Source organism: Anomaloglossus baeobatrachus, chromosome 3, assembly GCF_048569485.1.
Source record: "Anomaloglossus baeobatrachus isolate aAnoBae1 chromosome 3, aAnoBae1.hap1, whole genome shotgun sequence".
NCBI classification, from domain to species: domain Eukaryota; kingdom Metazoa; phylum Chordata; class Amphibia; order Anura; family Aromobatidae; genus Anomaloglossus; species Anomaloglossus baeobatrachus.
The window spans coordinates 664810858-664838304 of record NC_134355.1 but is presented as its reverse complement, the minus strand read 5'-3'; the positions used below and the strand labels follow the sequence as shown (position 1 = coordinate 664838304).

Below are 27447 nucleotides of genomic sequence, written 5' to 3'. Positions count from 1 at the left end.
GCCACCACCGTTTGCCTCCTTGCCAATGGCGACTGGGCTACGACCCAGCCACCTGGTAGTCTCTGGGCAGGCCTGGACACAGGACTGCCCGTGAACTTGACTGCTCTCCACTCGAACTAGAACTGTTGTGTATGTTTTCCCGCCTTCAGGACTGTGAACTCCTTGGTGGGCGGAGCCTACCGCCTGGCTCCGCCCCCCTGGTGTGGAAATCAAACCTGGAGGGTGGTGACAAGGTTTTTAGTTTGACTGGTGTTACCTAATCGGGAGGGGGTGCGGTGTTGTGTGTGACTACCTGTGACGACCTGACTAGTCCAGAGCGTCACACACAGGCCACCCCATGAAATCCCGTACCCGACATCCCCAGGCCCGGCGATGAGTAAGGATAACCCCCTGCTCCCTGGGTGCCACATATACGGGGACGGTTAGGCAGGTTTTATCAATATGCACCCAGAACTGCTCGTGGCTCTGGGTGCATATTGGACCTGGCAGGTTTCCTTTAAAGTATTACTGAGCATTCTTTCAAATGTTTCTTTATATGTTGCAATATGTCAAAACCCCAGAGCACAATAGTATCATAGTATCATAGTTTTTAAGGTTGAAGGGAGACTCTAAGTCCATCTAGTTCAACCCGTAGCCTAACATGTTGATCCAGAGGAAGGCAAAAAAACCCCAATGTGGCAAACAAGTTCCAATGGGGAAAAAATTTCCTTCCTGACTCCACATCCGGCAATCAGACTAGTTCCCTGGATCAATACCCTGTCATAAAATCTAATATACATAACTGGTAATATTACATTTTTCAAGAAAGGCGTCCAGGCTCTGCTTAAATGTTAGTAGTGAATCACTCATTACAACATCATGCGGCAGAGAGTTCCATAGTCTCACTGCTCATACAGTAAAGAATCCTCGTCTGTGATTATGATTAAACCTTCTTTCCTCAAGACGTAGCGGATGCCCCCGTGTTCCAGTCGCAGGCCTAGGTGTAAAAAGATCTTTGGAAAGGTCTCTGTACTGTCCCCTCATATATTTATACATTGTGATTAGATCCCCCCTAAGCCTTCGTTTTTCCAAACTAAATAACCCCAAGTTTAATAACCTGTCTTGGTATTGCAGCCCCCCCATTCCTCTAATAATCTTGGTCGCTCTTCTCTGCACCTTCTCCAGTTCAGCTATGTCCTTCTTATATATCGGTGACCAGAATTGTACACAGTATTCTAAGTGCGGTCGCACTAGTGACTTGTACAGAGGTAGAACTATATTTTTTTCATGAACACTTATACCTCTTTTAATACATCCCATTATTTTATTAGCCCTGGCAGCAGCTGCCTGACACTGTCCACTAAAGTGAAGTTTACCATCCACCCATACACCCAAGTCTTTTTCTGTGTCTGTTTTACCCAGTGTTCTTCAATTAAGTACATAATCATAAATGTTATTTCCTCTACCCAAGTGCATGACCTTACATTTATCTACATTAAACTTCAATTGCCACTTCTCAGCCCAATCCTCCAATTTACAAAAATCTCCCTGTAATATAAAATTATCCTCCTCTGTATTGATTACCCTGCAGAGTTTAGTATCATCTGCAAATATTGAAATTCTACTCCGCATGCCCCCAACAAGGTCATTTATAAATATGTTGAAAAGAAGCGGGCCCAATACTGACCCCTGTGGTACCCCACTATGAACTGAGACCCAGTCCGAGTACGTACCATTAATAACCACCCTTTGTTTCCTATCACTGAGCCAGTTTTTAACCCAGTTACACATATTTTCCCCTATCCCCATTATTCTCATTTTATGTACCAACCTTTTGTGTGGCACCGTATCAAAAGCTTTTGAAAAGTCCATATACACAACATCCACTGCATTTCCCTGGTCCAGGCTTGAACTTACCTCTTCATAGAAGCTGATCAAATTAGTTTGACAGGATCGATCCCTCATAAACCCATGTTGATACTCTGTCATAAGGTTATTTTTCTTGAGATACTCCAGTATAGCATCTCTCAAGAAACCCTCAAGGATTTTACCAACCGTAGAGGTTAAACTTACCGGCCTATAATTTCCCGGCTCAGTTTTTGTCCCCTTTTTGAATATTTGCACCACATTTGCTATGCGCCAGTCCTGCGGTACCGACCCTGTTATTAAGGAATCTGAGAAGATTAAAAATAATGGTCTATCTATCACAGAACTCAATTCCTGTAGTACTCTGGGGTGTATGCCATCCGGGCCCGGAGATTTGTCAACCTTAGTGATTTTGAGGCGGCGGCGTACTTCCTGCTGGGTTAAGCAGGTAATATTCAAGGGTGAATTTATGGTACCACTGGTCATGTCATCTGCCATGGCATTTTCTTGTATAAAAACCGTAGAAAAAAAGGCATTCAGCAGGTTGGCTTTACCCTCATCCCCTTCCACCATTTCACCAAGACTATTTTTAAGGAGGCCAACACTATCGCTTTTCAGTTTTTTACTGTTTATGTAGTTAAAGAATATTTTAGGATTATTTTTACTTTCTCTCGCAATGAGTCTCTCTGTCTCAAACTTAGCTAACTTAATTTGCTTTTTACATATTTTATTTAATTTTCTATAATTATATAATGCCTCATCACTACCTACCCTCTTTAATTCTTTTAAGGCTTTCTGTTTTTCTTTTATTGCTTCCCTTACAGCTCTATTTAGCCATAGGGGTTTCCTCCTATTTCTAGCATGTTTGTTCCCATAGGGTATATTTTCTGCACAAGCCCTATTCAGGATGCTCATAAAAGTCTCCCATTTGCTTTGTGTACTTTTATTACTTAGTACATCATCCCAGTTTATTGCACTAAGATCATCTCTCAACCGTTTAAAATTTGCTTTCCTGAAGTTTAGTGTCCTTGTAGCCCCTCTACTATACATCTTACTAAAGAATACATGAAAACTTATTATTTTGTGATCACTATTCCCCAAGTAACCCCCAACTTGTATATTTGATATGCGGTCTGGCCTATTGGTTAGTGCTCATTTTATTTCCATTAAATAAATATAATGCAAATTGAATTTCCTGGTAAAATATGAATGAAGTGCTGAATTCAGATTTTTCCATCCCTGGCATATATGTATGTTACCACTGTGAATGTACAGTGTATATACAGTACCAAAATGAGTTTCATCAAGCATATTTTTTGCTATTAAAGTAACACTTTAGTGGTGGGTTTCAGCGATGGAGTGAAGCTTTAAATTTAAGATCCCTGCTCCTACTCTTACATTCACTCTCCAGTGTTTTCACCTTTTATCACCAACATCTCATGACTGTAATTTCTGACTGACTTAGGAAGTCAGAAAATACATCACAAGCGCACAACGTAAGACTATGAGAGGCAGAATGAGGACAGAATGAGGATCTCATGGAGTTGTACTGATTTGTGACCTCCGATATGCTTCATGAAGCACTGAAACAGCCGGCAAGTTACAGACTGGTGGTGCCCAACTGGTGCGCCAACAGTTGAGTGTGAAGACACCCGAAGGTGAGTGTAAGACTAAAGGCTGCTTTAGGCCTCTGCCACACTCACGTGAAATTCACGCACGTGCCGAGAGACACGTATTTTCCCTGCGTGTTGCGTGCAGGTAAGTACGTGTCTCTGGTACGTGCGTGACACGTGTGTTCTACGTGTGCTATCCGCGATAGCACACGTAGAACCGGTAATTAACATACTCACCTGGTCCTTCCTGATGTCCGCGCTGCTGTCCGTGGTGCTGATCCTCGGTCTCCAGCCCTCCCGTCTCCCCGCTGCTGCTGCTGCCAGGCAGTGAAGTGAATATTCAATGAGAATAATGAGCGGCGGTCGGCAGCAAGAGGCAGCAGCGGCAGAGACAGGAGGGCTGGAGAAGGTGAGTTAATGTTTTTTTTTTTTTTCACTGACATGTGTGTTTTCTCCGGCGCGTGTCACACGGGACCGCATCCACACTACACCCGTGTGGTACGGGTGCGGGCCGTGTGACACCCGTGCTGCAGGAGAAATCACTGACATGTCAGCGCTTTGAAAAACGCACACATGTACAAACGCACACGGACACACGTTCCGTGTGGTTTTACGTGTGTGTGCCTGCTACAATAGGGTAGCATTGGTTAACGTATCTCCGTGCCGCCGGTACGTGTAAAAAATGACAAACACGTGCCGGCAGCACGGATGTGTGTCGCAGGCCTTACATGCAGCGACATCGCTAGCGACATCGCTAGCGAAAGCACCCGCCCCCATCGTTTGCGCGTCAAGGGCAAATCGCTGCCCGTGGCAAACAATATCGCCGGTACGCATCACACATACTTACCTTCCTTGTGACGTCGCTGTGGGCGGCGAACAACCTCTTTTTTAAGGGTGAGGTTCGTGCGCTGTCACAGCGACGTCACACAGCGGCCCGCCAATAGAAGAGGAGGGGCGGAGACCAGCAGCATTAACGACACACCTGTGGCGCCCCTGACCTGGTCAAGCACCACTGAGTACTGCACCCATGCTGGGGGCAGTACAATACAGGTAATCCAGAAGGCTGACCGAGGTGTGACTACACAGATGCATAGTAATCAGGTCTCACACATCTACTTTTGGGAGGACTCCTGACAGCTTCCAGGAGGGGGCGTGGCCTCCATGTCCACTCAAGGGGTGTGGTAGAGAGCCTGGTTGCTAGGTTGCGTAGGCAGACAGAGTAGGAAGGAGGGAGCTGAGTCTGAAGTGGAGCTCAGGGAGAGCAGACGCAAAGAGGAGACCTGAGGCTGCCACTAGTCATGCAACATACGCGCAGTGACTACCAACGGGGGAGATCGGTCACCTGGTAGTGCCACCCGAAATCCATGCTAGGCTAGAGAGAGCAAAGGAGTGGCAGAGTAAGGGGACTGCTAGGGAGGTACCAGGCTTGAAAGGGTAACAGGTCCCAGTGCAGTGATTTATTCAATTTTCTCTGCCAAACCTGCCGATGGGGGCATTTCAGACCCACACCATACCACCACAGAGTCCGCAGCCTCGTAGCAACGAGAGGGCCTATAGCTCACAAGAGGCAAGCAGCCGGAGTGACCTGGTCCAGGCTACAAGCAAACGGGCCAAAAAGAGGGCAGAACAGGCAGCAGCAACTTCCCTGGGTGACACCCTTAGGGACTTCCAGTCGGGGTCACCACAAAAACACACAGGGCTAGGAAGGTGAGTTGGTAGTCACCCTCATCAGCCAGCCAGAAGGATACCTGGTTCCAGCCTGGTTCTTCCCAGATACGCCCGGGTTACTCACCTGCCATCAACTGTGAGTAAAAACCCTGAAAGACTGTTTGGACTGTGCCTGAGTCATTCTGCGACCTGTGGTTCCACACACCTACACAGGACCCTGGGGCTTGCCTCACTCTCGGGAGGCCACTACATCTTACTGCACCCCACATCAGCCCCAGGTGTCCCCTTACACTGCAGTGGCGGTCCCCACTGACCGCAATTCCGAGAGTGGCGTCACGAAATTCCTAAAGAAGCAACCTACCTGTGACCAGAATGTTTCCTCCACATGGAGTCCCTGAAGGTAATGCACCGACACAACACCTGTGGGGCTTCACATCCCCACCTTGTTGCCAGAGGACGCAGGAACGCTGTTGTTCGTCTTTCCCGGGGTGTCACACGTAGCGATGTGTGCAGCCTCATGAACGACGAATAACCTGCGTCCAAAATGAACAACGACATTTGGGAAAGGACCGACGTGTCAACAATCAACGATTAGGTGAGTATTTTTGATCGTTAGCGGTCGCTTGTAGGTGTCGCACGCAACGACGTCACTAACGAGGCCGGATGTGCGTCATGAATTCCGTGACCCCAGCAATATCTCGTTAGCGATGTCGTTGCGTGTAAAGCGGCCTTAAGGCTGGTGTCACACTTGCGAGTGCTTCGCGTGTATCTCGCGCGAGTCTCGCGTTGCATCACCCATCAAGGACTCACACTCTTATCACAGGAGCATCTCAGCTGCATAGAGATACATGCAACTGACCCGCTCCTGTGAGGAGATTGTTAGCCCATCATGGGTGATGCAACGCGAGACTCGCACGAGATATACGCGAGGCAATCTCAAGTGTGACACCAGCCTAAGTGCAGGGAACTTAAATTAGAAGCTCCACTCCAGCTGTGAAATAAATACAATGATGGAGAGGTGCTTTAACTACTTCATAACCCTTGATTTCCTGGTACATCAAAAGTCATATTCTTGCATTTGATGTGAGCTCAAACATCAAGCCTACATCATTCCCCCACATGATGGCTGATTTAAACAGCTATTGTGTTCCTTTAACAGTGCAGCTGTTAACCAATTAAACACAATTATCAATTTTTGACAATGCAATTTAACATGTGTTGGCAGGGGGACAGGTCAAGCCTCCTGTCCCTCGGCGTGCCCGTGACGTGATTGCGGGGTGCCGATGAGTTCCTATGACAGCCAGAAGTCTCCTGATGGCCAGCATTACTGTCATTATGATGCCTCTATGAACGCCAGACCTTGGCTAAGAAATCAGGATTTCTGCTATACATTGCAATGCTCATGCATTGCTATGTACAGCACAAGTGATCAGATATTTGCAGTTTCAAGTCACCTAAGAGGACTATTAAATACAATTAAAAATGAAAAAAGTTTTTAAAAATTTGAAACAAAAATAAAAAAATCTAAAAGTTCAATTCACCCCACTTTTGACACACTAAAAATAAAACAATAAAAAAAATACACATATTTGGTATCACTGTGTTTGTAAAAGTCTGATCTATCAAAATCTAAAATAAATTAATCCATTTGGAAAATAGCATAATAAAAAAAAAATAAAAACACCAGAATTAAGTTTCATTCGTCAGCCACAACGTTGTAATAAAATAAGAGGTGATCAAAAAAACGTATCTACCTGAAAATGGTATCAGTAAAAAGCACTTGGAATTTTTTTCACATTTTCCAGTGCATCACATGATAGAATGAATGGGGTCATTCAAAATGACAAAAAAACAAGCCCTCATGTGGCTATATGGATGGGAAAATCTAAAAGTTATGGCCTTAAAAGAAGAGGAAAAAATGGAAATTCGCAAGGGGTTGAAGGGGTGGATGTATTTTGTCCATTGACCTGGAAGATTAGTCATCTGGAAAGTATTTTAAATATTTTTACCAGCTTTTCTGATACTATGAATACTACAGGGTGGGCCATTTATATGGATACACCTAAACAAAATGGAAATGGTTGGTGATAGCAACTTCCTGTTTGTGGCTTTAGGGGGGAAACGTTTCTAGATGGGTGGTGACCATGGCGGCCATTTTGAAGTTAGCCATTTTGGATCCAAGTTTATTTTTTACATTGGGTAGAGGGTCATGTGACACATCAAACTTATTGAGAATTTCACAAGAAAAACAATGGTGTGCTTGGTTTTAATGTTATTTTATTAGTTCATTAGTTATTTACAATTTTATGACCACTTATAAAATGTGTTCAAAGTGCCGCCCATTGTGTTGGATTGTCAATGCAACCTTCTTCTCGAACGCTTGACACACTGATAGCAACACCGCAGAAGAAATGCTAGCACAGGCTTTCAGTATCCGTTGTTTCAGATGCTGCACATCTTGTATCTTCACAGCATAGACCATTGCCTTCAGATGACCCCCAAAGATAAAAGTCTAATGGGGTCAGATCAGAAGACCTTGGTGGCCATTCAGGTGGTATCACCAACCATTCCCATTTTATTTAGGTGTATCCATATAAATGACCCACCCTGTATATATACTGTACGTCATCACATTTTCTCATGTTAAATATTCTAATCTTCATCCTTTTGCAGATGTACAATTTTTTACCAGGCTTTCAATACTTGACAAATGTCCACATAAAAATAATGAAAAACATTCGGGAGCTGCACACTTTTTTCAATGATAAGTTTGTGGAACATCTTAAGACACTGGATAAAGATGACCAGCGTGGCTATATCGATGCATTTCTTATTAAACAGGAACAGGTAAAAAAAAATGTGTAAAGAATCAGCCTTAGAAATAAAAATGTATTTGATGTGTTAAGAAGATGTATTTATTTATTTATTTTTTTTTTTTAAATCCTTGTTTAGATTTTTTTTTACCTTAATGATCACATGATGGCAGCAGGTACAGGTCTTGCCTTATCTAGTGTCCTTGATAACTTTTGTTCATGGCTCAACTTATCTGCAGTTGAGTGATGTGACGTGACGGGATTATAAAAAGCTAACGTTGTGAGACTCTTTTGGGAAATGTTTATGTTATATGTGTTATGTGTATATTAGAGATGAGCGAACCGGTCGCGGTTCGGCTCGAGGTGGGTTCGCCGAACGGAGCTCCCGTTCGAGTTCGGTTCGTCGAACGTTCGACGAACCGAACTCGAACCAATAGGCTATAATGGGAGGCAATCACAAACACATAAAAATGCATTATAAATGTACACATACAGTTAATAAACATTGCCATACACTTACCGGTCCCCGCGATCCCACCTGCACTCTGCCTCCTGCCGCTATTCCATCCGATGATCGCTGAATCCTCCCGGTGACCGGCACAGCCAGCATAGATGCAGGACCTATCGTGACGTCAAAATAGCCATGTGACCAGTCACGTGGCTATTATCTCATTGGCTACAGACTGGTCACATGACTATGACGCATCATGTAGGACCTGCGAGTGCATCTCTCCGGTACACGGTGCACATTTGTGTATCGCCGTGTACCGGCGACAAGCTGTAGCACACGGTCGACTCCCCGTTCCGTTAGGGACCGGCTTACACAGCCGGTCATTAACGGAGATCACCGTTGCCATAGCAATGCAGTTAGCGGTGACGTCACCGCTAACCGCGGCTCCGAGAATCACATGATTGGAGCCCTGTTGCTATGGTAACGCGTCTGTCACCGCCAGCAGCACTGATCTCTCACTCCGTGAAGGCTGCACGCTGCTTTCCGTGCAGTTTTCACGGAGTGATTTCTGCACTGGAAGCAGCGTCTTCCCCCATGCAGCAGTGATGGAGCAGAGCTGCATTTGTTGAACGAGAAAGACAGAAGACCATGGATCGTGGAGGGCTGACAGGGGGTAATAAAGATGGAGTCTCTAATGTGTCTGTGTATTTATTTCTATTAAAGTATTTTTTCTCTGTGTGGTGTCTTTTTTTTTAACCCTTTATTGGAGATTCTTAATGGCCAGGTCAAACGTGCCTGACATTAAAAATCTCTGGCTTAATACTAGCTAGTAAAACAAAGCCAGTATTAACTCATGATTACCCAACAAGCCACCCGGCTCCAGGGCTGTTGAAAGAGTTGGATACAGCACCAGATGATGGCGCTTCTATGAAAGCGCCATTTTCTGGGGCGGCTGCGGACTGCAATTCGCAGCAGAGGCACCCAGAAACCTCGGGCTAACCTGTGCTGCGGATTCCAATCCCCAGCTGCCTAATTGTACCCGGCTGGACACAAAAATGGGGCGAAGCTCACGTCGTTTTTTATTTTAATTATTTCATGAAATAAGTGAAATAATTAAAAAAAACGGGCTTCCCTATATTTTTGGTTCCCAGCCGGGTACAAATAGGCAACTGGGGTTGGAGGCAGCCCGTGGCTGCCTGCTGTACCTGGCTAGCATACAAAAATATGGCGAAGCCCACGTCATTTTTTTGGTGGGCAAAAAACTTCTGCATACAGTCCTGGATGGAGTATGCTGAGCCTTGTAGTTCTGCAGCTGCTGTCTGCTCTTCTCCATACAGACAGACAGCAGCTGCAGAACTACAAGGCTCAGCATACTCCATCCAGGACTGTATGCAGAAGTTTTTACCCCCTGAAAAAATTATGTGGGCTTCGCCATATTTTTGTATGCTAGCCAGGTACAGCAGGCAGGTACGGCTGCCCCCAACCCCCAGTTGCCTATTTGTACCCGGCTGGGAACCAAAAATATAGGGAAGCCCTTTTTTTATTATTTCATGAATTTCATGAAATAATTAGAAAACAAATGACGTAGGCTTCGCCCCATTTTTGTGTCCAGCCAGGTACAACTAGGCAGCTGGGGATTGGAATCCGCAGCACAGGTTGGCCTGAGCTTTCTGGGCCCCACTGCTGCGAATTGCAGTCTGCAGCCGCCTCAGAAAATGGCACTTTCATAGAAGCGCCATCTTCTGGCGCTGTATCCAACTCTTCCAGCACCTGCCTGCTATACCTGGCTAGCATACAAAAATATGGCGAAGCTTACGTCCTTTTTTTTGTAGTTTTTTGGCAAAAAAAATAAAAAATGCTTCCCTGGATTTTCCATTGCCAGTGAAGATAACACCAAGCAGTGGGGGTTAGCAGCCAGTAGGTGCTTGGATTACCCTTAGCTAGCAATACAAAAAATGCAGCGGGAGCCCATATATATTTTTTTTAATTATTTATTTAAATAACTAAAAACAAAATGGGCTTCCCTGTATTTTGATTGCTGGATATCACAGTGCTGTAAAAATAAATCTTTAAAAAAAATGACGTAGCGCTCCGCGGTATTTTTGATTCTCAGCACATAAAAAGCAGACAGCTATGGGTTGCCACCCCCATCTGCCTGCCGTTACCTTGGTTGGCAATCAAAATACAGGGAAGCCCATTAATTTTTTCTATTTAAAAAATAGTTAAAAAAAAAATGACGTTGGGTCCCCCCATTTTTGATAGCCAGCTAGGGTAAAGCAGATGGCTGTAGCCTGAAAACCACAGCTGGCAGCTTTACCGTGGTTGGGGATCCAATGTGGAGGTCCCCCCAGGCTCTTTTTTTTATAATTATTTTATAAATATTAATAATTACACAAAAAAAGTAGGGTCCCCCACAAATTGGATCACCAGCCAAGGTAAAGCGGACAGCTGTGGTTTGGTATTCTCAGGATGGGAAGGTCCATAGTTATTGGGCCTTCACAGCTTAAAAATAGCAGGCCGCAGGCACCCCAGACGTGGCGCATCCACTAGATGCGCCAATCCTGGCGCTTCACCCCAGCTCATCCCGTGCCCTGGTGCAGTGGCAAACGGGGTAATAAATCGGGTTGATACTAGCTGTAAGGTCACCTGACATCAAGCCCAGCAGTTTGTGATGTCATGGCATCTATTAGATACCCAACATCATAAACTGTCAGTACTAACAAAATAAAAATCGACAAAAGAAATGTATTTGAAAAAACAGTCCCCAAAACATTCCCTCTTTCACCAATTTATTGTAAGAAAAAAAATAAAGGGGTCCCACAACGACTCTGGACCGTCTAGAATATGGGGGGGAGACACTCAGGGAACGTATCCCCCATTTTCTAGGAGTGCAGACCCTTCATGTGAGGAGTGTGGGTGCCATGAATCTGCACTCACTCTCCCCGGGTCCACAGCAGCATGTCGTAATGGTTGCTACCAAAGCTGCAATGCCCTGCTCATGAGGTAAGGGCATGCCTAATCAGGAGAATTATTCTACATTTCCAAATATTGGTATTTGCTGATATTATTGCTATTCCACCTACTATATATTGGGGATAGGATGTTGGAGATGGAATACCCCTTTAAGTCCAGTTATCCAGCTGAATGAATACTTAACAACAGAGCTCGCTATTTAGATGTGTTTTCTTGTGGCGTATAACAGACTCTCATGTTTGGTAGTCATTCAGCAGGGCAACTATAAAAGCAAATCCCTCCATTTGGAAATGTAGTATAGCTCCCCTGATCAATTATGTTCCTTACCTCATGAGCAGGGCATTGCAGTAATAATAATAATTTATTCATTTATATAGCGCTATTAATTCCATAGCGCTGTATGTCTTTGGAGTGTGGGAGGAAACCGGAGTACCCGGAGGAAACCCACGCAAACACGGGGAGAACATACAAACTCCTTGCAGATGGTGTCCTTGGTGAGAATTGAACCCAGGACCTCAGCAAGACTGCAGTGCTAACCACTGATCCACCGTGCCGCCCATTTAGCTTACAGATGCATAACCACCACTCACTGTGTCTGAACACAGGAAGCTGAGCTGACAGCCGCTCTGTGCATGCGGCAGCGTCTATTGTGAAGGAGAGGGCCGCGGGGGATCAACGCTGCACAGGTACCGTGGGACACCGGGGAACACCGGTGGGGTTATAGGGGGTGACCTGGCAGGGCCTGGGGAGGAGTTTTCTGTCGCATGTGTCATGGCACATGCGACAGAAATCAGAGGAGTAGGGTGAATGCGGCCAGCGCGCTGCTGTGCGCGCGGCCATCTTGGATTTCTGGGAGGGCATCAGGGGGGGCACTTTGGCGACACCGGGGGACCGGGGAGGAGATTTATCATGTTTGTTCATGCCAGATGGGAGATAAATAATTTTTTACCGGCGCTGTCATTTACTGTAACGTGATCATCGGTGTACGGTGTATACCTGTGATCACGTGAGCGGGGACCGGAAAAACTGTCCTGAATCATGATCTCCAGGGTCTCAGCTAGCCCTGAAACCCCGGAGATTTTCTGACGCCGGGGGGCGTTATTCACTTATTTCTGCCTGCTGTTTATAAACGGCAGATCAGAATAAGGCTACATTAACACGACCGATCCATTTTTGCGGTCTGCTAAAAACAGTCCGTTTTTTTCACAGGTGCATCCATGTGGCATCCGTTTCCGTTCCGTAGACGGTCCGTATGTCATCTGTTTGTCATCCGTGTGCCTTCCGTTTTTTTTGTGTACTGCAAAAAAACTGAAGGAGGGTAAATGCATAAATTTACCCATGATCCATAGCTTCATCCTACATGAGGCGGTCACATGTTCACTCCAGTGCCATTTTCTACTGCTTTTCACAGCGTACAGCGCTCTGGTGATTTTCTTGTGCTTGTGCACTTCATATCAGTCTTTTCTGTCATTATAATGGCAGAAAGACACATAATGTCCCACTCTCCTGCATTTTGTAATTTTGCACCCTTTGGTGCCTTTCATGTGGCACTAAGGGGTGCTTAGCTTTGTATTTAGCCAAAATAAATGAAAAAAAAAATGACGTAGGGTTTCCCCTAGTTTTGTAGCCAGCTAGGGTAAAGCAGACGGCTGCAGACCACAGCTGGCAACCTCACCTTGGCTGGTAATCCAAAACTGAGGGCACCCCACGCTGTTATTTTAAATTAAATAAATAATTAAAAAAAAAAAACACGTAGGGGTCCCCCCAAAATTGGATCACCAGCCAAGGTAAAGCAGACAGCTGGGGTCTGATATTCTCAGACTAGGGAGGTCCATGGTTATTGGACTCTCCCCAGCCTAAAAATAGGAGGCCGCAGCCGCCCTAGAAGTGGCGCATCCATTAGATGTGCCAATCCTGGTGCTTCGCCCCAGCTCATCCCGCGCCCTGGTGCGGTGGCAAACGGGGTAATATATGGGGTTAATACCAGATGTGTAATGTCACCTGGCATCAAGCCCTGGGGTTGGTGAGGTCAGGCGTCTATCAGATACCCGACATCACCAACCCAGTCAGTAATAAAAAAAAATAGACGACAAACACATTTTTATTTGAAAAAACACTCCCCAAAACATTCCCTCTTTAACTAATTTATTAGAAAGAAAAACAAATCCAGGTCTGGTGTAATCCAAGGGGTTGCCATGACGATCCACACTGTCCCAGTCAATGAAGAGCAGAATGTTCCCCATTGGCTGGGAGAGCAGTGCAGTGACCTGAGCTAACATCAATGGGTCAGCCCAGGTCACTGCAGGGGATGACAAGTGCTGCTGTCAGCGAGGTACATTACCTGCGCTGATCTCCTGCACACTGACAGCACCTGTCACTGAGTTCAATGACCTTCACAGCCAAGTATCGCGAGAGGCCCGTGACGTCACCGCTAGTCAGTCTCGGGTCGGAAGCGAGAGAAGGTGATGTGACAAGCGGCGGCCATGGAGGACAGTGACAGCGCTGAGGTCGGGATGGCGGGACTTCATCACCGCAGGTAAGCCGAGCGGGACCATGTGTGCAGAGTGTGTGTGCAGAGTTTGTGTGTGTGTGTGTGTGTGTGTGTGTGTACGTGTGTACATGCCGCGGGCAGGAGGGGGCGGAGTGAGCTGAGCGGGGAAGTGTGGGCTTCTTGCACGTAACTAGGATAAACATCGGGTTACTAACCAAAGCGCTTTGGTTGGATACCCGATGTTTATCTTGGTTACCAGCTTGTGGCAGGCCGCCAGCGATGGCTCCTGCACACTGTAGCTGTAAAAAGCCCTGCTTTTTGCTGCTAGAACTGTTCTCGAACATATCTAGAACTATCGAATTTTAGCAAAAAAGCTCGAGTTCTAGTTCAATCTGAAACACCCCCCAAAATCACTCGAACCGCGAACTGGAGAACCGCGAACCGCGTTTAACTCTAGTGTATAAATGGCCACCAATTGGTGGTGCTGTGAACTGCAGCCTGCTAACAGATTTGCTAACACATGTCTGCTGATGACCCTGCTGCACTTAGTGGATGGTCCACAAGGTGGCGCCAACATACAAGCAGTCAGGGAAGGCACAAAGATCTAAGGGTGCTTTCACAGTGTAAAAACTGATGAAATAGGCAAAAAAAACCAGATCAGTTGCATCAGTTTTTTCCATCAGTTCCTTCAGTTTTTGGACGGATCCGTTGTGCTACTTAACATGCTCAGTAGCAAAAATCGGAATCCGTTGCTGTAATGCATTGTATGCCGCATTACAGCGGATACAGCGCCCATAGGCTTTCATTGTACATGACGCCGGGCGGCACCGAATCCGGCACAGTCCGTTTTTTGCTGCTGCCAAAAAACGTTCCATGCTGCGTACTTTCCGGCAGCTGGGTACAGAATTTTTGCCGGATGCAACACAAAGGCATCAGGCACAATCCGGCACTAATACAATTCAATGTGGGAAAAAATGCATTCAGCGCCGGATCCATTTTATCCGGTATTCGGCGGATTGTGCCTGATGGCAAAAAGCGGATGTGTAAAAGCACCCTAATCAGGATCCAGAGATTGGAATCAGACAAGTTGGGATTGGTGCACAGGAGGTCTCGTCAGGATAGAGGGAGAAAAGGCAAAGTCAGAGGACAAGCCGAGGTCGGTACACGGAGAGGAAACATCAAGACAATGGGGGAGAACAAAAACAACATCAAAGGGCAGGCTGGTATTGGTACACAGGGAGATCAAGTCAGTAAGGAGGGGAGAGGGTCAGAACACTAGGACAGACTGGGCAGAAACAGGGGCTGAGATGGAGGGGCGACATGGAGGGGTCAGGGTAGATGAACACAGGCAGTAGTGGGACAAGATCAAAGAGACAAGAGCAAAGCCAGGGATGAGTACTTGCCAAGAATACGGAAATATCACTAGCGGCGCTGCAGCAGGATCGGCTCCATAATAAAGATGAGAGGGAGTTGGAATCGAGGCCTGAAGGAATCCCTCCTCTAAGGTCAAGGAAAGACTGAAAACCCGGGGAGGACCACAAGGTTAAGCCAGCTCTGCAGGAAGCAAGGCCTGATGACTTTTTTCATGGTGGTGATAGAAACTGTAGGGTGGCGGAAGAGTCACTCACCCTACTTCTATCCCCACTCTTTATGACATCTCATTTCAGACAAAAAGGCAGTGGTGGTATGAGATTGACTTAAGATGCAGGTAGCAGAAACAGTTAAGGCCGCTTTATATGCTGCGATATCGTTTGCCCGTGGCAAACGATATCGCAGGTACGCATCACACATACTTACCTACCTAATGACGTCGCTGTGGCCGGCGAACAACCTCTTCTTTAAGGGGGGGGGTTAGTGCGGCGTCACAGCGACGTCACACAGCGTCCCGCTAATAGAAGCAGAGGGGCGGAGAGCAGCCGCATAACACACCCACCTCATTGCCGGAGGATGCAGGAACTCTGTTGTTCGTCGTTCCCGGGGTGTCACACGTAGCGATGTGTGCTGCCTCAGGAACGACGAACAACCTGCGTCCAGAACGAGCATCGATATTTGGGAAATGAACGACGTGTCAACGATCAACGATTTGGTGAGTATTTTTGATCGTTAGCGGACGCTCATAGGTGTCACACGTAATGAATTTTTCAGCAAATTTAACTCTGGCCTGTCTATTTTTGGAATTGATGAATGGTTTGCATCTAGATGTGAACCCTTTGTATTTACTTTCATGGAGTCTTCTCTTTACTGTTGACTTAGAGACAGATACACCTACTTCACTGAGAGTGTTCTGGACTTCAGTTGATCTTGTGAACGGGTTCTTCTTCACCAAAGAAAGATCATCTACCACTGTTGTCATCCGTGGACGCCCAGGCCTTTTTGAGTTCCCAAGCTCACCAGTCAATTCCTTTTTTCTCAGAATGTACCCGACTGTTGATTTTGCTCCTCCAAGCATGTCTGCTATCTCTCTGATGGATTTTTTTTTTTTCAGCCTCAGGATGTTCTGTTTCACCTCAATTGAGAGTTCCTTAGACCGCATGTTGTCTGGTCACAGCAACAGCTTCCAAATGCAAAACCACACACCTGTAATCAACCCCAGACCTTTTAACTACTTCATTGATTACAGGTTAACGAGGGAGACGCCTTCAGAGTTAATTGCAGCCCTTAGAGTCCCTTGTCCAATTACTTTTGGTCCCTTGAAAAAGAGGAGACTATGCACTACAGAGCTATGATTCCTAAACCCTTTCTCCGATTTGGATGTGAAAACTCTCATATTGCAGCTGGGAGTGTGCACTTTCAGCCCATATTATATATATAATTGTATTTCTGAACATGTTTTTGTAAACAGCTAAAATAACAAAACTTGTGTCACTGTCCAAATATTTCTGGACCTAACTGTATATATATATATATATATATATATATATATATATATATATATATATATATATACACACTGCAGGGTCCAGGGGAGGTGGGGGCACTGGTGGGAGCTGGTAAAAGCTGCTGGAGAGAGCCTTTGATCTCCTGCTCCCGCTCATATAATATGCACAGCCGCTGTTCATCACCATGGTGCTGAAACCGCACCGCAGCGAAGGGCTGGGGCAGCGGCGCATATTATATCTGCCTGCGCCCTCCTTTGATTGCACATGATCCCCCTGTGTTAGATATGGCCCCCATACTGCTGCCCATAGTAAAATAAACAAAAGCTTTACTTACTTCCAGCGCTGATCTCCCGGTGTCTCTGCTGCCGCTGTCTGTGATCAGACACGCAGAGATGATATCACTCTGCTCTGCCGATCACATGACCGGCACCGAGAACCAGGAAGTAGAGGAGGAGCTCAACCCCACGGAGGGAGACACCGGGATTACAGCGCTGAGAAGGTAAGGAAAGAGTGTTTTATTTTATTATGGGCAGCAGCATGGGGGGCATATCTAACACAGGGGAGATGTGCCATCTATAGTGGCCATGGGCAGCAGTATGGGGGCCATATCTAACACAGGGGAGGTGTGCCATTTATAGTGGCCATGGGCAGCAGTATGGGGGCCATATCTAACACAGGGGACGTGTGCCATCTATAGTGGCCATGGGCAGCAGTATGGGGGCCATATCTAACACAGGGGAGGTGTGCCATCTATAGTGGCCATGGGCTGCACACATGGGGTCATATCTAACAGGGGAGGTGTGCCATCTATAGTGGTCATGTGTAGCACACATGGGGGCCATATCTAACACAGGGGAGGTGTGCCATCTATAGGGGCCATGGGCAGCACATATGGGGGCCATATCTAACACAGGGGAGGTGTGCCATCTATAGTGGCCCTGGGCAGCAGTATGGGGGCCATATCTAACACAGGAGAGATGTGCCATCTATAGTGGCCATGGGCAGCACACATGGGGCCATATCTAACAGGGTAGGTGTGCCATCTATAGTGGTCATGGGCAGCACACATGGGGGCCATATCTAACACAGGGGAGGTGTGCCATCTATAGTGGCCATGGGCAGCACACATGGGGGCCATATCTAACACAGGGGAGGTGTGCCAACTATAGTTGCCATGTGCAGCAAACATGGGGGCCATATCTAACACAAGGGAGGTGTGCCATCTATAGTGGCCATGGGCAGCACCCATGGGGGCCATATCAAACACAGGGGAGGTGTGCCATCTATAGGGGCCATGGGCAGCACACATGGGGGCCATATCAAACACGGGGGGGTGCCATCTATAGGGGCCATGGGCAGCACACATGGGGGCCATATCAAACAAAGTGGAGGTGTGCCATCTATAGGGGCCATGGGCAGCACAGGGGGACGTGTCCCAGCACAAGGGGCTATATTCAATATAAGGGGGCCATATCCAGATTAAGGGGGGCTAGTTTTAGGATGGGGGGCTATGAGGGACATATATCCTATATGATTTGTTAGACGGACACTGGTATTACAAGATGGACCCCATTTAACATTAAAAAAATCTCTTTTCCTTCACCAAATTTGGGGGTGCGTCTTATAAAGCGAAAAATACGGTAGTTTTTTAAGCTAGAATTTGAGTAATGTTATCCAAATGAACTCCATCATGTAAGCATTATGCATTTCTTTGTCTATTTAGGAAAAATTGGATCCCAGCACTTATTTCCATGAAAATAATCTTTTGAGTGTTTTAACAACACTGTTTATGGCTGGCACAGATACGACTTCATCTACTATACGATGGGCTATTACATTTATGATACAGAAGCCTGAAATTCAGAGTAAGTACTGTGATTGAAAATGGGCTTTCTGACTATTTGCTAGAAGGTTCACATTAATAAATTGTTCACAGACTGTTTGTCAGCTGGGACCCCAGTGATGTCCTGCACTCTGAGCGGAAACCTAGCAGTATGTGATTGATTTTCCTACAGCACCACTAGAGGAGAAATCAAGCATTACACAGTGACTATTCATATCCATGGGTTATCTGTATAACGCAAGACAGGACAGGTCCTCCAGAGCGAGAAACACTTTCTCTAATCACTGTCGAATAGGGCCCATATAATATCTCAGAATTTCCCAATATGAGTAATGAATGGATTTCTTATACTTTACGAGTCCAACACCGACTGCTTTTAGTATCTCAGTGTAATCTTAAAGAAATCCAGAAAACATGCACTGTTAGTTAAGGCCCGTTTCACACATACGGCATTTTGACGGATGCCGTACAGTACATTAATTTACAGTGGAAGCACGACACCATGTGGACAAATGCGGTTGTGCATGAAGCACACAACCGCATGGTGTCACGCTTCCACTGTAAATGAATGTACTGTACTGTATGTGTGCCGGATCCAGCATCCGGCAAAATGCCAGATGTGTGAAATGGGCCTAAGGACTGGAGTTGGGGAACTCTAATGTAGAATATGTTAAGAGGCATCTGTGATGCCCTGGATAAGCCAGGTAGTCACAGATAAGCCCCGCACAACACCTGTCCCCCAAAAAAGTAACATCAGCCAACCCTTTAAAACCTAGTCACCTCCCTCAGTGCATGATGGACACACCAGGAGCGGAGCCAGGCGGTTGGCAATGCCCACCTAAGAGTCCAGAGGGCCTGAGGCAGGAGAAACAGAGAGAAGTCAGAGAGTTCAGTGAGGAGTGGGAAGAGAGTTTGGAGTGAAGTGCAGCAGGCCTGTGGTGACAGGTCTTCAGCGGAAACTGACAGGTGCCAGGGTCGTAGCCCTGGTACCTCGGCTAGGAGGCAGACAGTAGCCTAGCCTGTAGGAGCCAGAAAGACGGCTCGGTGGAACCGTGGTGGACCGGGGCAGGGTAGTGGCCCGCCGGTACCGACCCGGGGAACCGACTCGGAAACCGGAGCACAAGGGGGGTACTCAGACCCTGAATGAGGTCCAGAAGCCACTGGACCGAGTCAAATCTACTGATTGCGGTCTGGACTATAGGTCCTTTCCCACCCAAGTCCCGACTGAAGACAACAGCCCACCGAGGGGAATAGAAAGCCACCGCACAGGCATAGAGATCCCACGGGCCAGCGTCTGCGGGCAAACGTGCTCCTCCGACGTACACAAAGTCGGGGAGCGGACTCCCATTGCTGAAGCACAGGCAGTCTACACATTCACAACACGGTGCAGGAGAAAGGCCAAGACCACCGAACCGGGTGGGGGACAAGACGCAGCCGGCTGCGGGCACCGACCACCATCAACTTTGTTTACCAGAGACTTGTGTGTGTCAATAACTGTGAGAACAACAGTGCCATCCGGCAGCACGCCTCCCTGCACCGCCTGGCTACTATCCCCAACAGGCCCCGGGGCCATCATCCCTGCCCATGGAGGGGTTAACATCTTGCTGCATAACCATCCCCCTGGGTGCCCCGTAACTACAGCGGTGGTGTCTACACCTTCACCACGTCCCGTGGGTGGCTTCACGAACTTAAATACGGCTTTGGCCGTTCACCAACCTACCACCCCCCTAAGTAGCGCCAGCACCCTTTCAGAGTGAAGTGACCCCGGGTCCGGAGGCACTCGAGCCACCCACCAACGAGCCCGGATCCGAGCGGCTCGGCTGCAGCCAATCGCGGGGTGGTACACATCAACCACCTAAAAAAAGCAGCCACAAAAAGAAGTATCCAAGTTAGTAGAGCAACCCCATAATGAAATTTTAGTCAAAATACATAATTAGACATAAAAAAGCAAAAATTGGCCTTTGTCAATCGAAATACAAAAAGGCCATTTTTTTGACTGAAAGATTGATTTCCATAATTATGTTTTTTGACTAATTAAAGCCCGCTACACACGCTTCAATATATCTCACAATCCGTCGTTGGGGTCAAGTTGTAAGTGACGCACATCCGGCATCGTTTGTGAGGTATCTGCGTGTGACATCTACGTGCGATCAGGATTAAACGCAAAACCGTTGATCGCAAACACATCGTATCTTTGTCTAGAATTGAGCGTTTTGTTGCAGGAACCTAGTCAATTGTAACGTGTGACATCCCTCATACGATTTTGGTGTCTGATGCTATGTGCGCAGGTGTGCGCTCTGCACCGCAGCTTAAAAAAGGTCCGCTTCAGAGCACAGCTGAAAAGCTGCGTTCTGAAGCGCCTCACAATGTCTGTCATTCAGTAATCTCTGTCAGTCGGTTACTATCTCTGTCCCTCACTCTCTGTCCATGTCAGTCTATCCCTCTTACCCCCCCTCTTATACTCACTGATCCCCGATCCCCGGCGCGGCGCTGCACAGCATTCACACTGCTCCGGCGGCTTTTACTATTTTGAAAAAGCTGGCCGCCCATCAAACAATCTCGTATTCCCTGCTTTCCCCGCCCACCGGCACCTATGATTGGTTACAGTGAGACACGCCCCCACACTGAGTGACAGGTGTCACACTGCACCCAATCACAGCAGCCGGTGGGCGTGTCTATACTGTGCAGTGAAATAAATAATTAAATAATTAAAAAAAACGGCGTGCGGTCCCCCCCAATTTTAAAAACAGCCAGATAAAGCCATACGGCTGAAGGCTGGTATTCTCAGGATGGGGAGCTCCACGTTATGGGGAGCCCCCCAGCCTAACAATATCAGCCAAAAGCCGCCCAGAATTGCCGCATACATTAGATGCGACAGTTCTGGGACTGTACCCGTCTCTTCCCGATTTGCCCTGGTGCGTTGGCAAATCGGGGTAATAAGGAGTTATTGGCAGCCCATAGCTGCCAATAAGTCCTAGATTAATCATGTCAGGCGTCTATGAGACACCTTCCATGATTAATCTGTAAATTACAGTAAATAAACACACACACCCGAAAAAATCCTTTATTAGAAATAAAAAACACAAACATATACCCTGGTTAACCACTTTAATCAGGCCAAAAAAGCCCTCCATGTCCGGCGTAATCCAGGATGGTCCAGCGTCGCTTCCAGCGCTGCTGCATGGAGGTACCCGGAGCTGCAGCAGACACAGCCGCTCCTGTCACCTCCACACAGCAACTGAAGACAGCCGCGCGATCGGCTGAGCTGTCACTGAGGTTACCCGCTGTCACTGGATCCAGCGGTGGCCGCGGGTAACCTCAGTGACAGCTCAGCTGATCGCGCTACTCACCGCCGCTCCTCTCACCTCCACGCAGCAACTGAGGTGAGTAGCGCGATCAGCTGAGCTGTCACTGAGGTTACCCGCAGCCACCGCTGTATCCAGTGACAGCGGGTAACCTCAGTAACAGCTCAGCCGATCGCGCGGCTGTCTTCAGTTGCTGTGTGGAGGTGACAGGAGCGGCGGTGAGTAGCGCGATCAGCTGAGCTGTCACTGAGGTTACCCGCGTTCCAGGTGTTTTTACTCACTCATATGCAGCTTGCCCGGAAAGTCCTGGTCACCCGCTGTGATGGGCCCCGTCGACCTCGGATAAGTTGGAAGAAGCCACCGGTGTTTGGAAAGTGTCTTTTCTAGGAGTTGCCCCTCCAGTAGTGAGGAACCCGGGCTCAAAGTTCCATTCCAAGCCTCACGCCCTATGAAATGAGAAAAAGGATGAAGGTGATGGTTGTGTTGTGCCGCTAGAACTGAAGTCCCAGCTAGACTGACTCCAGATTGTGTAAGGTTGCTCCTACTTCTACCCCAAGTGGAACACGCTCCCCCGGTGGTTGTCCTAGTGACCGGGAAGTCCCATGCTCCGTGATGGTCAACCCCCTGCCTAGCCTAGTCCAGCTCCCCAGTGAGAAGGCTCCTAAGCTGTATGTAAAGTGAGGAACACTGGTGATTAACCCCCTCCTTACCTGAGGCGAATACCGCACCTTAAATGAAGTGCAGTACTCTGTGGCGACTGGAGCCGCAGGGGCACCACACTGCACGAAGGACCGGAAGCAGCAGCAGCGGGGAGTTAGCAGGGCCGGAGACCGCAGAGCAGAATACATCAGCACTGCAGTCAGGGACAGGTGAGCAGAAAGTTCCTGTTATCCATGTATCATCATGTATGGTACATAGAGAATACTCATTTGCCAAAATAATGGCACACGAAGGGCTATACTCACCTTTTACATGTCCATGCAAAATGTGCGTGTTTTTCACGTATGTGTGAAAGAGGCCTTAACAGGAGCCAATTAAGACCCAAATTATGATGTAACTTCCCTACGATGTCACTTCATATGGTGGTGATTACTTCATGTAATCTGGGTAGACTTATGTAGCTAATGTCCCAAAGACTCACACAATAATATAACAACAATATACAGAAGACAAACAGAAAAAGTCAGCAGAAAATGTCACTTTGAGAGACCTTGAATCTTCTGAAAGCAATGTTATATCTGTTCACGTTGCAGAGGAATGTTGTGAATCCTTTCATTCCCTCATGTATTGATACATAGAATTACCAAGTTCCAGGTTATCTTACTAAACTTTGGCCAAAATATTTTGTGATTCATCAGATTAAATAAAATAACTGGATATAGCCATCTATGTGACGGGGTACCTCTCCCATATCACACAATCAACAGAGCGAGAGACGAGTGAGCAATCCAAGAATATTTATTCCTAGCATATCAAACGGTCCATAAAATAATCCACCATACAGAGGGTAAAAATAGTAAAGAAACACGAATATAGTCCAGAAATGGGATAAACAAATGTCCAGGTCTCTCCGAGGAGCCGCACCTTCAGCCCATAGGATCAATCTTCAGCCTTCTCTCTTCAAGTTCTCAAACAGACTGCCTCTCTCTTCTTCTCCTCAGCCAGACTCAATCACTAATCCCTCAGGTAAGCAGAGAGTTTAGGTGGATTCCAGGCCCCCTCCCTCATACCTAGGGACAGAAGCGCTTCAAGGAGTTATAATCCTGTAAACAGGATAAACAATTCATTGAATAGGCAGACCACAACACCCAAAACATGAACCCACACAAAATGGTACATGACCCACAATATCCCACCATCACAAGCTAAACTCATATTTCTTTTCAAAACCAGAGCGAGTCCATGCTGAAATTGATAAAGTGATTGGATCAGCCGTGCCACGAATTGATCATCGTAAGGATATGCCTTACACCAATGCTGTCATCCATGAGACTCAGAGATATGCCAATATTTTACCAGTGAATCTGCCTCGAGAAACTACAACAGATGTTTTTTTTCAGGGATACAATATACCAAAGGTAGGTAATGTTGATTTTGTTGCATTGATATTGTACCACATTTAGCAAATTGTGCCTTTTATGCGGATCTTAACTAGTGAAACATGAAAATATACAGTATATTTAATTTAAATGTAATAAATATTATGGGACATGAAAGTGATGAAACCCACAGAAGAAGACAGACAAGGGAAACCAAAACTCGGTTTCACACAGCACGCATACACAAAGGTAAAGAAAAGATATTCAGGAGAATAAACAAGACTAGAAAGGAAGCAGCAAAACAACAAGGGTAAATTCCACAACTGTACCAAGCATTAAGCACAACTGTCAGCAGAAACTCTGGGACACCACACCTCACAGATCAACAAAGACAAACTATAACTGGCACGGATGGAAGGATTCAACCATCATAAATAGGAAGGGAGAAAATGTGATAGCCCTCCCCACAATATGTGATTAAAGGAGCAAGCAGGCCAGCAGAGATTAACTCTAGCTAGCCTGCCTATGAATCAGCACACAGCTGGTCTACGCCCGAGTCTGTCTGTGTTGATCCAGAAACCAGAGAAACCAATGGGCAGAGTGTCAGAATCTGCAATCTGAAAAGAGCCTGATATTGCCATTACAGCCGGCGAAGGTTTTGCAAAATTCTGTGTGACATCCAAGCCTCCTAGTTCAACCACATCCCCAGCACCAATCAGCAGCTCTCTGACACTGTACATTGTACAAAGAAAGCATGGTATGAGTAGGGTTATACTAAGATGAACAACTGAGATCTGAAGCAGAGAACACTGTGAATCTAACATAACTGCTGCACCCAGTAAAATAAGTGTCACATCACTAGATTCAGGGTCTCTGCCTCATACTGCTGTCAGATGACATAGCAAAATTCTCCTGACAGATTTCCTTAAAGGGGATAACAGCATACATTACTTTTTTCTTTGTCCAGTAGCTTGTCTCATCTAAATGCCAAGCTATGTGTTATGCCCGACAGATTTTATGCTGCACTTGTTAAAAAAAAGACCCACTCCCACTTCCTATAATGAGAGAAAAGCCCAGCATTCCTGTAATCTGTCTTGGTATCTCTGTAGCACCCCTGAATCCATCAGGAGCTACAAGGTACTGCATCCTGTCCAGGATGCAGGGTCTACCCCCCAGGTACCCGGAAGACCAGTGCCGGTAACAGCAAACACATTATAATCCCAATTTTTTCCCTTCCCAAAGGACTGGTGACAGACTAGACTTGGAGCCAATGAATGGCCACCAGGGGTGGAGCCGATCCAGTCCACTAGACGACAACCAGGGAAGGAGGGGATAGACGGTGAGTTAGAGTCAGTAACTGGAAGCGAGAGGAGATGAACACACCGTACTGACGGGAGTGTGACCTGTTAGGCTCAGGTGTGTGGTTGCCGGCGGAGTACGGTGGAGTGCTCCCGGAACCATAGCACTGACGGGGTACAGAATCCTAGGTCAGGCAAACGCTCCAGGCAGACCTGATAAAATCTGCACAGTGAGGGGGACCACCCAGGACCTCACTGACCGTAAAGTCCGGGGCACCAGCAGTGAGGGGAGAACCAGGGACCGGAACAGAACACTGACACTACAGAGTTCAAACTGCCTGCCATACAGACTAAAGACTGAGAGACTACAAGGAGGGGACCCCAAGACGCTCCAAGCCACGGGAACCCACCAACTAGAGAAGGGTGCAGGGGAAAAAAAGCCACAAGGTCACCAAACCGACACAGCTACTAAGGGGACCAGTGGTAAAGACCATCCTTCCTCCGGGTACCAGCCGCCAAACCGCTGAGTAAAGAACCCAGTTACACCACGATCCCGTGTGTGGCCTACCTTCTTACTGTGCCTAACTCCATCACCTACCTCCTGGGGCCCCAGCCCTACTTGCAGAGGGCCCAAACCCAGGCTGCCACTAACACCAGCCCCAGTGGTGAGAAACTTGCAGTGGCGGTTCCATCACTATAACTGCAACCCGCAAGTGGCGTCATGATATAAACTCTAGAAATATTCCCCTGTACATAACCCCTCTTTAAAAGGAACTGGGCAACGGCTACTCAGTGAACTGTTTCCCATATATATATATATATATATATATATATATATATAAAAAAAGCCCGGGACCGAGTACCCCAAAGCCCTGGAGCGGGACAACTCTGCTACTAGAGTTAAGTTACACCTGACAATAGGAAGCAAACAGAAGACATCTAGGTACTGGCACTTCTTCAGAGTCATTTTCTAAAGTTTATCTTTTAACCTCTTAACAAAGGCGGGCGGTAAAATGACATCCTAACGGTCATAGTGCTAATCTCCATGGGCTGCTACAAGCAGCCTTTGGCGATAAGCGCACACGTCATCTGATTTGTACAGCTGACATGTGTGCCTGCCAGGCACGAGTGGAATTGCGTTTTAACTCCATAAATGGCGCTGTCAATATGTAACAGGGCCATTATAATCATAATCACGCTAAGGGTATGTGTGCACGTTGCGTACTAGCCCAGCACCGTAAAAGGTGCGCTTCAGAGCGCAGCTGAAAAGCTCCGTTCTGAGGCGTATGGTGCCGGCGAGAACGTGCGCTCTGCCTGCAGCTCCTCCCATAGACAGAGCAGGAGCTGCCGGCAAAGCGCACGGAAGAAGTAACATGTCACTTCTTTTTATGCAGCGCTTCGGTATCTCCATAGATTGTGCAGGGGACGCAGGACGCATGCAGTTACGCTGCGCTACAAAGCGCAGCGTAACTGCATGAATTTACGCAACGTGCGCACATAGCCTAAAACTTTACTTACAGCCAGACACCGGAAGTCACGTGACGTGATCACGTGGATCCGATGGTAGTCATAGTAGCATAGAGTCATGTGGTGACTCCTGTAACTCACATGACTAAGGTCCTGTAAGAAGCAACCAAGTACTGCTTATTACAAGAGATAAGCTTTTCTCCCGATCTGAGCGATGCTGCTCTGATCGTGAGAAAGGAACCAGTGATCAGACTCTTATTGCCCCCTTGGGGGACTATAAAAAAGAAAAAAAAAACTAAAAAAAAAGTTTTGAAGAATTAAAAAAAAATAAAAAAGGTTCAAATCACCCCCTTTTGCTCCATTGAACATTAAAGGGTTAAAAAAAAATTTATACATACATTTGGTATCGCTACGTTCAGAAATTCCCAATCTATCAACATATAAAATTAATTAAGCTGATTGGTAAACGGCATAGCGGCAGAAAAATTTCAAACACCAAAATTACGGTTTTTTGGTCACCACAAATTTTGCGCAAAATGCAATAACGGTTGATCAAAGGGTAGCATCTGCGCAAAAATGATACTGTTAAAAATGTCAGCTCAAGAGACAAAAAATAAGCAGTCACTGGGCCCCAGATACCGAAACAGGAGAATGCTATGGATAACGGAATCTGGCACAAAACATATGCCACTTTTTTGGACAAACTTTTTTTTTGTACTCCTTAGATAAACATAAACCTATTCATGTTTGGTGTCTACAAAC

General features: G+C 46.8%; 1 protein-coding gene across 1 annotated transcript in view; it reads left to right on the top strand.

The window, feature by feature from the left end:
* The window catches only part of LOC142297395 (uncharacterized), a 189319-nt gene that overhangs the window by 16940 nt on the left and 144932 nt on the right, over positions 1 to 27447 (top strand). Inside the window, 3 exon segments of the mRNA XM_075341621.1 lie at positions 7800 to 7973; positions 18457 to 18598; positions 23775 to 23959. Coding sequence (XP_075197736.1) covers positions 7800 to 7973; positions 18457 to 18598; positions 23775 to 23959 — 501 coding nt within the window.